This window comes from Oncorhynchus keta, chromosome 18, assembly GCF_023373465.1.
Source record: "Oncorhynchus keta strain PuntledgeMale-10-30-2019 chromosome 18, Oket_V2, whole genome shotgun sequence".
Lineage (NCBI taxonomy): Eukaryota > Metazoa > Chordata > Actinopteri > Salmoniformes > Salmonidae > Oncorhynchus > Oncorhynchus keta.
This window is the reverse complement of record NC_068438.1, coordinates 4,190,067-4,202,789: the sequence shown is the minus strand read 5'-3', so window position 1 is coordinate 4,202,789 and position 12,723 is coordinate 4,190,067. Positions and strand designations below refer to the sequence as shown.

At 40.1% G+C, this 12,723-nt stretch overlaps 1 protein-coding gene across 3 annotated transcripts in view; it reads left to right on the top strand.

Moving 5' to 3' along the window:
- Nucleotides 1-4,317: 4,317 nt before the first annotated feature.
- Nucleotides 4,318-12,723, top strand: part of drd2a (dopamine receptor D2a) — a 28,743-nt gene continuing 20,337 nt past the window's right edge. Inside the window, exon 1 of one of the 3 annotated variants that reach the window (XM_035791514.2) lies at nt 4,318-4,705. Coding sequence is in view for 2 of the 3 variants with exons in the window: in XM_052467200.1 (XP_052323160.1) it covers nt 5,359-5,383 (25 nt within the window). In the remaining variant the exon portion in view is untranslated. Of the gene's footprint in view, nt 4,706-5,300; nt 5,384-12,723 lie in introns of those variants that run through there. The other 2 variants (XM_052467200.1, XM_052467201.1) reach the window with 2 other exon arrangements.

Here is a 12,723-nt window from a genome sequence, read left to right as displayed (position 1 = left end):
TCCAGCTACAATAGTCATTTACAACATTAACCATGTCTACACTGTATTTCCGATCAATTTGATGTTATTTTAATGGACAGAAAATGTGTTTTTCTTTCAAAAACAAGGACATTTCCAAGTGACCCCAAACTTTTGAACAGTAGTGTATATATATATATATATATATATATAAACAAATCATCAAAAATATATAAATAAGGAGCTGATACTTGAAATCAGTTGATGTCGTGATTTAAAAAAAATAATCTACAGTTGTCATCTCATCAGCCCAAGTTAATAGAGGTTGTTGAAGGTAGTGCCTAGCTTTAATGGCAGCCCCATGGCACTATGGCCGGATGCTGCTAGTGCCCAAGGCCAGGGATGTAACTGGAAGACAGGCGGATTGATCGGAGCACCGTTCTTCTCATGACAAGGACATTAAATGCCATGAGGTGTTTCTGACCATGGTTGCGTCCCAAATGGCACCCTATTCCCTACATAGGGCATTACATAAGGAACGTGGTGCCATTAGGGTTGCAACCCGTCGCTGTCCTCTCTGTCCTTTGCACCCCCTGGGAGATGGATGAATGTCATGTATAAGAAATGGTTCCTTTCTCTCTTTTTTCTTTATTTTCTATTGGCCGATTGTGATTGATTTGACAATCTGTTGGATCATGTGCTTGTTCTGACGTGAACATTTTAACATGTGATTGCTCTATAGTGCGCTTGCAGTGCTGCATACATAACAGTCCTGACAGCATTATGTCACCAATATAAAGAATGGCACGTATTATCTCAACTACCTCCTTGGCAATATGGCTGTAAGTATTTGGGCTTCTTGATGTACTGTCATCTGTATAGTATTTGATGTGATGACTGCCAAGCACAGTTACTGCAACTGTGGAGGAGCACATTTCTGTCACTGGAAGGAAAACATTGCATTTTCATCATACTTACCAGTGGTGTATAGTGCTTAAGTAAAAACTCTACTTTTTACTCCGTACATTTTACCTGACACCCAAATGTACTTGTTACATTTTGAATGCTTAGCAGGACAGGAAAATGGTCCAATTCACGCACTTGTCAAGACAACACACGGTCATCCCTTCTGCCTCAGATCTGGCGGACTCACTAAACACAAATGCATCTTTTGTAAATAATGTCTGAGTGTTGGAGTGTCCCGCTTGGTTATCCATAACTTCTAAAAACAAGAAAATAGTGCTGTCTGGTACGCTTAATATAAGGAATTTTAAATGATTTAGACTTTTACTTTGCTTTTGATACTTAAGTATATTTTAGCAATTACATTTACTTTTGATACTTAAGTATATTTAGAACCAAATACTTTTAGACTTTTATTTTACTTGAGTAACTTTCTATTAAGGCATCTATACTTTTACTCAAGTATGACAATTGGGTACTTTTCCACCACTGATACTTGCTATACAATTTAAAGACTCCATCCTACATGTTCTAATATTACATGCCAGTCATTGTATTTGTAGGCAAATGCAGAAAGTTTATTTTAAAAAAGGACTCAAAGACGTCTCCTCATTTCACCTATTTATTTTCCTCCGGAAATGCGTTTCGTCTGTTACTGTATGCCTTCAACAGAGCATTAAAAAAGTGCCAAAGCCATTGTTTTTTATATTCAAGTGCCTAGGTGATAATTACAATTGCCCACACCTGTGGGAGGGCGGTACAGAATGGTCATTTAAAAAAAGCATTTGAAAGTATTCAGACCCCTTGACTTTTTCCACGTTTGTTACGTTACAGCCTTGTTCTAAAATTGATTAAATACAACATTTTCCTCTTCAATCTTCACACAATACCTCGTAACGAAGAAGTGAAAACAGGTTTTAGAAATGTTTTGAAACGTATATATATATATATAAAAAAAACAGAAATACCTTACTTACATATTGATCATCCTTGAGACGTTTCTACAATTTGATTGAGTCGACCTGTGGTAAATTCAGTTAATTGGACATGTCAATATGCAATCCCACAGTTGTCAGAGCAAAAACCAAGCCATGAGGTCGAAGGAATTGTCTGTATAGCTCCGAGACAGGATTGTGTCGAGGAACAGATCTGGGGAAGGGTACCAAAACATTTCTGGGGCATTGAAGGTCCCCAAGAACACAGTGGCCTCCATCATTCTAAAATGGAAGAAGTTTGGAAGCACCAAGACTCTTCCTAGAGCTGGCTGGCCGCCCGGCAAAACTGAGCAATCGGGGGAGAAGGGCCTTGGTCAGGGAGGTGACCAAGAACCCGATGGTCATTCTAATCAGAGCTCCAGAGTTCCTCTGTGGAGATGGGTGAACTTTCTGGAAGGTCAACTATCTCTGCAGCACTCCATCAATCAGGCCTTTATGGTAGAGTGGCCAGACGGAAGTCACTCCTCAGTAAAAGGCACATGACAGCCGCCTGCTAGGAGTTCACGAAAAGGCACCTAAATGACTCCCAGACGATGAGAAACAAGATTCTCTGGTCTGATGAAACCAAGATTGAACTCTTTGGCCTGAATGCCAAGCGTCACGTCTGGAAAAAACCTGGCACCATCTGGAAGAAACCTGGCACCATCCCTTCTGTGAAGCATGATGCTGGCAGCATCATGCTGTGGGAACGTTTTTCAGTGGCAGGGACTGGGAGACTAGTCAGGATTAAGGGAAAGATGAGCGGAGCAAAGTACAGAGAGATCCTTGACGAAAACCTCCTCCAGAGTGCCCAGGACCACAGACTGGGGCAAAGGTTCAACTACCAACAGGACAACGACCCTAAGCACACAGCCAAGACAACGCCGGAGTTGCTTCGGAACAAGTCTCTGAATGTCCTTGAGTGGCACAGCCAGAGCCCAGACTTGAACCCAATCGAACTTCTCTGGAGAGACCTGAAAATAGCTATGCAGCGGCGCACCCCATCTAACCTGACAGAGCTTGAGGTGCTTCAACAAAGTACTGAATAAAAAGTCTGAATAGTTATGTAAATGTGATATATATATTTGGTTTATATACATTTGCTAAAGTTTCCTAAAACTTGTTATTGCTTTGTCATTATGGGTTATTGTGTGTAGATTAATGAGGGGGGGAAAAAAACGTTTTAATCCATTTTAGATCTTTGGTGCATTTAGTTACTTCCTATTGCAAAGTAAAGCCTACAAAAATAGATGCTTGGGGGAATAAAAAATAGACATCTGGATAGAAAGATTGTAATTGAATTTAGAAATATATATATATATTTATAGCATTCAAAATACAGCACAGCCATATAATCTACATGTAGGAACCTCTGTAATCCTATGGGACGGTAAAAAGCCTTTTACAGTAGGAGTGGCATATTAGAAAGCAATTGAAATCTTTAGAAAAAGGCTTTACTCTGTTCTTTAGAGAATACTTCCAGTTGCCTTACGTGTGTGTGCGTGCCTGTGTGCGTGCGTGTGCGTGCGTGCGCGCGTGCGTGTGTGTGTGTGTGGTGTGTGTGTGTGTGTGTGTGTGTGTGTGTGTGTGTGTGTGTGTGTGTGTGTGTGTGTGTGTGTGTGTGTGTGTGTGTGTGTGTGTGTGTGTGTGTGTGTGTGTGTGTGTGTGTGTGTGTGTGTGTGTACATGTGTTTGTTAACATGCATAAGTATGTGTGTGTGTTTTTTTGTTTTAGACGTGTGGAAAAAGTACAGCCGACTGGAGCATGGTTCTCTAAAGGGGTTTTAGTCTGCACTTTTCAACTTTGTTGAAGCACTCATCTGGTCCCTTTTAATCATATACTTTGGTAATACCTGGCATCGTTTGGTAAATATGCACTCTTATTTTCACATGACATGAAAGCTGACCTTGTGATCCAAGACACCCACTACCTGTAATTGTTGGCATTGTCACTCAATTGAGGTGTGAATAGATAATTGGTCATGTTAAACTTGTTTCACACCTTTACTTGACAACTTAACTAGCTGAGTGTTGATAAACAACTTGCAGGCATCTCTTTCATTGTCTGACTTAATACTATTTGGGACTCCTTAATTAACATATATTTAAAGATGCAATAGGTCCGTTTTTTCAAAATATTTGAATTTGTGTGATATCCATAGTTGGATAAATGAAAGGTCATGATTTATTTGCTTCATCTTGGATAGCCTATACATCTCCATAAAAAAGTATATATAGATTTTTCCCACCAATAAGTCAGATTTGTCCGACAGACTACATAAACTAAAGATAACTGTGTCATTTTAGGAGAAAAGGCAGTTATGCTTTTTCTTCAAAGGTTTAAGAACTAGCCCCGCCTTAATGATACACAGTCTGAATTTCTGCTCCCAATAGTTGGAGCGACTGTTCCACTGTCAGTCTTGAAGGTTACCTCGTGCGTAGTGGGTAAACGGTGCGGAGAGGAGACGGATATTTCGCTGCTCTCACACAGGCTACACGCCATCAAAGAGGCTGAATTAACATAGCCTGAATCTTAAGTAAAATATTTAAGTTAAAAAAATACATCTTGAATAGGATATGATAAAACCCATGTTTTTGTGAAGAGCGTTCAATCAGACCATATGGTAGTGCCTTTGGTGGCACAACTTCTCCTTTGCTTCTGAACAGCCAGAGTCGGTGAACAATTTGAGAACAATGAGCAAAATGTTCAAGCCAAACAGAGGACATCAAAAGCGGTGAATTTGGATATCGTTGGATTTAAAAGACGGATCCCTATAAGAGCAGTGATTCAATCAAACTTATGGCGTGAAGGTAAGAGCATATCTTGCTCTGACACCTTAAACATAGGTATAATTCTCATTAAATTGACACGGTGTCCACATTGAAGAGTAGACATAGGCTACCCGATGCCTGCACTATGAAGGAAAGTGTAGACTAGATCCAGTTGCTTAAAGTGATATTTCAAGATCATAATGTAGTTATTCGTTTTTTTGCATGTAGTGAATGATTCTCCCACTTAAGTTTTCAATTAGAAACAATTTGCGCACGCCTGAATTTTATAAATGGATGAGGTATGGAGTCATTTATTATGTTAGACCATATGCTGTATGGCAGTGATCATTTCATGATCAACTAAATTATGTGCTCCAGGCTATAACATTTCACGCGTGCGTTTGCATGCGTGCCTGCGTGCGTTATTCTGTGTGTGCTTTTGCGAGTGTGCCTGCGTGCATACATATGGATGAGTCTGCTTACTTAAGTTTGTGGCGTGTGTGTGCATACGTGCGTGCGTGCGTGCCTGCGAGCGCGCGCGTGTGTGTGTGTTTGTTTGAACGCTCTCTGCATCAATTTTCTGTAGATTTAGGGATCATTTCTGTGTAATATGTCACAGGTATAAATACAGCATGACAAGGTTGCCTGTTGGTCTTCTTCAAAGGCCTCGACGGAAAGGGCAAAGCAAACGGATGATTGTACACGCACTCACCACTAGTAAGCCATTTAAAGACTTATCGAATGTTTATGGTCTTGCCCTGCTCCATAGATGGTGTGTGTGTGTTTGTGATCCTATGAAGGAACTGCCTGTGTCTCTCATGCAGCTTCTTGTTCCTATCAACAGCCTCTGAGAATAGCAGCACCATCTTTAGTGTTTCTTAAATGTGTTGCCTTAGCATATAATCTATTAGTATCTACATTATACTGTAGGATATATCTAAATCAACGAGAGTTATACATGTACGGTGTTGTGTTTTGACTATACTCTATACTACACCACTTTTGTATTTGTATTTATTATCTACTTGCCAAGGCAGCAGCTACTCTTTCTGGGGTCCATATCATGTACAATACATTTCACAACAGATTTCACAACACCGTAAGTGTGTGCCCTCAGACCGCTACTCTACTACCACATATCTACAACACAAAATCCATGTGTCCATGTGTGTAAGTGCGTGCGTTATCGTGTGTGTATGCATGTGGCTGTGCCTGTGTGTAAGTCTCTTCACAGTCCCCACTGTTCCATAAGGTGTATTTGATTTAGCTAAAACAGTGTTTTGTCCCTCACAAGTAAATGATTAGATGAGCAATGAAAAATAAGGTGTGATCCACAGCCGGCAGTCATACCCACGACCAAAGATGACAATGATAATGATGATAATAATTGTTATTTTCATGGTTGCTCATTTAATAATTCACTTTTTTTTGTTGCACAAAAATGCCAACAGGCTTTTGATACATATTTAAAGCAATTACACAATTACTGAGAAATACCAATTAGCCTGAATGGTGCCAAAGATTAAAATGACTCAATATACTCTCCAACTGCAGAGGAACATCCTTAGATGCAAACTGCGGAGAGACGGGGAATAAATGTACACACGGTGTGCTCCAATTACTTAAGCCACAGAAAATAACAACCATTACTGCTACTGGATTGCAGTGATTTCTGGTCTTAACAAGCTACGTTATGGTTCTTTTATGATTATTTCAGTTTGTGCTGTCCATTGCCTCGCTTACTGGTAGGTCGGAAGCTTATAGCTCCATACCATCTCAATACGATCCTCTTAGCTCTCTGGTTACTCTGTACTGTATCTCACTCTTGTGCTGCTGATGGCAATCCAAGCTGCTGAAATTACCTGGGGGGCAGGGCTGAGTTTGGGACACCCTTCGTATAGATGGCCTACCCTAGCTGTTTCTGAACTGGAATTATTCTAAGAAGTAGAACAATCTGGCTTTGTTTACATGCTTGAGTCATGGTTGGTTTGTTTGGAGGTAGACTGTAGGCTTCAGCAGATGTCCCCCTGACAGATAACGAGCTGTCTCCCATTATTTACGAAGAGCTCCATTGAATAGTTGAGACATCAACACACTTGTACTGTAGTCTGCCAATACACCATGGCTTATGTTATGCATACCGTCAGTTTCGATAACAACAACCTTAAAATAATAGTACGGGCATAGTTTTCTGGTGTGGTAGTCATTATGTGACATTGAAAGCTCATTTACATCGGGGTTTTCACATGTCAATCATTTGAAATTGTTTTGGAATTGGAATTAGTAACCAACAACTAGAATAATACGGTATAGCTCGAATGATAGTCCCACTTCGAGTCCCTTTTTCTGACTGTGTCAACTGCCAGACTTTTCTTGTGAGCAATAATCACTGAAAGGAAAAAGGAGATGGAATGAGGCAATTAAGTCCAAAAACCTATAAAAGAGATGGTCCACTTATGATGGTGCAGATTACAGTCTTCTGGTGTATCTGGTCATTAAGGGGCTGTCGCTGTCAACAGAATGGAGGGGTGTAAAGTGTCCGACCAGGATGATGTATTTCACGGCATGTGTGATATGTTCAGGCAAAGGAGACAAGGGGAGAAGAGGGAGGATGCGAGGAGTATGAAATTGAGATCTACCCATGATAACCTTCCCAACTGTGCAAATGCATGTATAAATCTTCAGTTGGCCCTTAGTCCCTTTGAACTCTTATCCTAAGCTGGTCAAAACGTCATACATCTTGCGTCACACTTGATTGAAATGTATCCTGACAAACCTTATTTAAACAAATGGTCCATGGTGAAATCCTCGCCTTATCGTACGCAAGCAGTCTAGGTTATTTTGGGTGCTTAGAAGCAGAGATCCTTTCTCCCCCTCTATCTCTCTCTCATCCACTGCAGGATTATAAAGAGACAATGCTCCCCTGGGAGACGTTTTACTCCTTTAGTCAGAGTCAGGCTAAATTGTCAAAGCTCTCTCCACACACATATGCACACGCGTGCGCACAACCATGCTCACAGGCATACACACACATTCATGTGGATGTCCTCTATGGTTACTTCTGCATGGCAAGATGAAGTATCACAGGTACAGTAGTGGTACGTGGGTAAAATCACCAGGGAAGCCAAGCCAGGAAAAAACTATTTAATTCCATTGCTGTTTGCTCTATAACCTGTTAGTTCATATGCCGTGACACCATTATATACACAGTTGAAGTCGGGAAGTTTACACACACTTAGGTTGGAGTCATTAAAACTCATTTTTCAACCACTCCACACATTTCTTGTTAACAAACTATATGGGAAGTCCGTTAGGACATCTACTTTGTTCATGACACGTCTTTTTTCCAACAATTGTTTACAGTCAGATTATTTCACTTATAATTCAGTGTATCACAATTCCAGTGGGTCAGAAGTTTAAATACACTAAGTTGACTGTGCCTTTAAACAGCTTGGAAAATTACAGAAAATAATGTAATGGCTTCTGATAGGCTAATTGACATAATTTGAGTCAATTGGAGGTGTACCTGTGGCTGTATTTCAAGGCCTACCTTTCAAACTCTGTGCCTCTTTGCTTGACACCCTGGGAAAGTAAAAAGACCTCAGAAAATAATTGTAGACCTCCACAGGTCTGGTTCATCCTTGGGAGCAATTTCCAAACACCTGAAGGTACCAGGTTCATCTGTAAAAACAATAGTATGTGAGTATAAACATCATACCGCTCAGGAAGGAGACGCGTTCTGTCTCCTAGAGATGAACGTATTGGTGTGAAAAAAGTGCAAATCAATCCCAGAACAACATCAAAGAACCTTGTGAAGATGCTGGAGGAAACAGGTACAAAAGTATCTATATCCACAGTAAAACGAGTCCTATATCGACATAACCTGAAAGGCCGCTCAGCAAGGAAGAATCCACTGCTCCAAAACTGCCATAAAAAAGCCAGACTAGGGTTTGCAACTGCACATAGGGAAGATCTTTCATGCCCTGGCCATAGAGGTTTAAATTCTCTATTTTGGTTAGACCAGGGTGTGACTAGGGTGGGCATTCTAGTTTCTTTATTTCTATGTTTTCTATTTCTTTGTTTTTTTGCCGAGTGTGGTTCCCAATCAGAGGCAGCTGTTTATCTTTGTCTCTGATTGGAGATCACATATAAGTTGTCATTCTCCTTTTGGTGTTTGTGAGATCTTGTTTTTTGTTAGCTCTGTGAAGCCTGCAGAACGCGGCGTTCGTTATTCTTTTGTTGTTGTAAATAAATAATTATGAACACTTACCACGCTGCACCGTGGTCTCTTTCTGACGACAAACGTTACAAGATGGTACTTTTTGGAGAAATGTCCTTTGGTCTGATGAAACAAAAATAGAACTGTTTGGCCATAATGACCATCATTATGTTTGGAGGAAAAAGGGGGAGGCTTGCAAGCTGAAGAACACCATCCCAACCGGGAAGCACCTGGGGTGGCAGCATCATGTTGTCGGGGTGCTTTGCTACAGGAGGGACTGGTGCACTTCACAAAATAGATGGCATCATGAGGTTGGAAAATGATGTGGATGTATTGAAGCAACATCTCAAGACATCAGTCAGGACGTTAAAGCTTGTTTGCAAATGGGTCTTCCAAATGGACAATGACCCCAAGCATACTTCCAAAGTTGTGGTAAAATGGCTTCATGACAAAAAAGTAAAGGTATTAGAGTGGCCATCACAGAGCCCTGACCTCAATCCTATAGAAAATGTGTGGGCAGAACTGAAAAAGTGTGTGCAAGCAAGGAGGCCGAGAACCCTGACTACATCAGCTCTGTCAGGAGGAATGGGCCAAAATTCACCCAACTTATTGTGGGAACCTTGTGGAAGGCTACCCGAAACGTTTGACCCAAGTTAAACAATTTAAAGGCAATCTTACCAAATACTAATTGAGTGTATGTAAACTTCTGACCCACTGGGAATGTGATGAAAGAAATAAAAGCTGAAATAAATCATTCTCTCTACTATTATTCTGACATTTGACATTCTTAAAATAAAGTGGCAATCCTAACTGACCTAGGACAGGGGATTTTTACTCGGATGAAATGTCAGGAATTGTGGAAAAACTGAGTTTAAATGTATTTGGTTAAGGTGTATGTAAACTTCTGACTTCAACTGTATATGCCAGTTCACAGGTAAAAGATGTACAAAAGATACATGTTCGGCTCCACAAGTAACTACCTACAGGTTCCAGACAATGATTGTCCAAATGACTGACTATTGTGCACTGATTGACAACGAGAGGGGGAAGAAAGGAAGAGAGAAAGAAAGAAAGAAAGAAAGAAAGAAGAAAAGTGCTTGAGAGACATGAAATCTCTCAACAATTTTCTCAGTGTGCGACATGTTCAGTCAAAGGACCATTAACTGTGAATGTGGTACTAGATCTGGGCGTATCCCCTTAGACATTTAGTCAGAAATACTAGCTTTAGCTTAAGCCTTGGTGCAAACAGATGTTTGGGGACAATGACAGACCTGCGGTGTGTGGGGAACAACATTTTCCCAGCGTCGAAGTGCAGAACCTCTCTTTTTGTGATTGTAGTCGAGAAACGCTTCAAGAATATCTAAATGTTAGACTACACAGTGTGGCTTAGAGTGTGTATAGTTTAAATAGCTTTTGAATTGCAGTTTGGAATTTTTCCCCAAACTGGTACCAAACCTTACTGTATAACCTTTACTGTGGGCTTTGATACAGTAATGGTCCAATCAAATAGGTTCTTACTAAAGGTTTACATTTGGAAATAGCATGTACCCATTTTTAACATAACGGACATTCATTCATTAAAAGGTTTAGTGTTGTTAAATCAATAATATCTCTGTAATTACTTCTGTGTGTGACGCATAGTCTCTATAGGCTCTCCTTTCATCATTTTGTCCTTGTTCTCTCTCAGATTGAACCGTCCTACACACAGTTTGAGTTTCACGTTTCAAGTTTTAATGTCACAGCGACAGGTACGGTGAAATTTCTTGCAAACTCAAAACCCAACAATGCAATAATAAATAACAATGTAATACTAGAAAAAAAAACACACGAGAAATAAGAAGAAACATAAAGAACACAATAAGTAAGTAAGTAAGCATATTATATACAGGGTAGGGCTGACCCCATTTAGTCGACTGGTCGACACATGATTTGCGCCTGTCTCAGTGGTCTAATCCATTGCGGAGGCCATTGGGATGGCACAGTCCATCACTCTTAAGACATGATACTGAATTGCACTAATGGTGCAACACTAATAAATCAAATGTTATTTTAGAACAAATGCGCTTTCTCCCACGTTGGAGACGGTCGCTGTCCGCACTTCTGCAACAGTCTTCAGTGCGCCGTAGAATTGGCACCTATGTTGCTATGTGCATGATATCAAAGTTAACCAGCATATTGGGATTGGGAACAATGTGGCGGAGGCAGCCGCAGCAGAGATAATTGTCGAAGACAATTGAGTAGAGGAACCCCCAACTTAATTAGATCTATAATCAATAGCCTCACTGTTAAATGTGCCTGGCTTTATAAATCATCCATATATATCAACAGAAATAAGACAGATCTCGCTTCTGTTGCCTGTTTGAGTGTTTGTTTAATAGCCTACTGATTCCGTGAGCACCAAGTCTTGTGCAACGGAAGAATGTCGAATAAAGCAGTTTCACAGATTTGGTTGTTTTTCATCTTCGCTACACTGTAATAAAGGCGTTCCAAATGTTTTTCCCCGTTAGAACAGACTGGTATTACTTACAATTGATTTAGTGTTGTTGCCTTGTATAACCACCAGCTTTTGACCTTTTAGTCTTAATAGCGTAACTTCCTTAGGCCTATATTTCAAAATATAGGCTACTGTGTCTATCAATCAACCAATCATTAATTAGTTCATGCAATCACACAGCATATGAGACATTCATGTTTTGAAATGCAATGAAGCATTTTAGTTTTAAAATTAAATAACAAAGGGAGCTTTGTATAATTTGCCTGAACAAGAAATAAACCGCAGTTCGCGAAAGCATGCAACTGTTTTTAGTCTTCTGTAATAAAGGCTTTATATATTTATATATTTTATATATATTTTTCATTAAAACAGACTCTCTGGTACACTTATTTATTTAGTGTTGTTTACACTGTTCCAAATGGTCAGAAAAATTATCATATTGTAATCTAACAGGAACTGTTTGGCAGACATAATGCTCACGCAGTGCTTGCTCCTATACCCTTCTTTATCTGGATCTCCAGTAGTTTCCACGACTAAGTCAAATGTCTTCCACAGATCTGACTTCCCCTTTCCCCCCTGAGCAACCAGTAAACATTCACCCCTTTTCGAGTTTCTTTGTCACGTCGTCCGCATCCATTTAGCTGTCACGTGTTACTGTGTTCGGAGTTTGTTATAATCAATTTATTGATGTGATTGTGATAGGCTGTAGGTCCGGCTCTATTGGTCACATGCATGCGGTGCTTACATGTCTCACGTAAAGAGAGCGTGGGTTGGGGAAATAGGGAATTTCATTCCTAAACAAATTAGGGATTTGTAGGCATACTGTGTAAGAAACTAAATGGCTGAATGTACGTTGCAGCTTCAGCACAGACAGTGCAATAAACACTTGCTGTGCCGTGGTGCCTTTTCACAACAGTAGGGAAGAGAGCGAGACAACGTGCACCAGTCACACAGGCACTCAATGTCATTTTTTTTAACACTGACCATCAGACTTTTTCTTGAGTTATTTGTGTGTCTTCATTATTTAATCAAACAGTGTGCTTAAAGCATCAGACAAGATTAGTGCATATGCAGTTGATTTTAGTCAAACATATAGTGTGTGTCTGTATATATACATATGGAAAAAAATATGTTTAAACATTTCAACCAATTGATTGGTTGAAAGAAAAGGATGACTCTTGGCCAACCAAGTTTTTTTGGGGGTCGGGGACAGCCCTAATACAGGGTCAGTTCCAATACCCTATATTTGCTATGTGCAGGGATACTGGACTGATGTACTGTAAGTAAATATGTATAGGGGTAAGATGACAAGGCAAGAGGATATGAGATAAAGAGAGTAGCAAC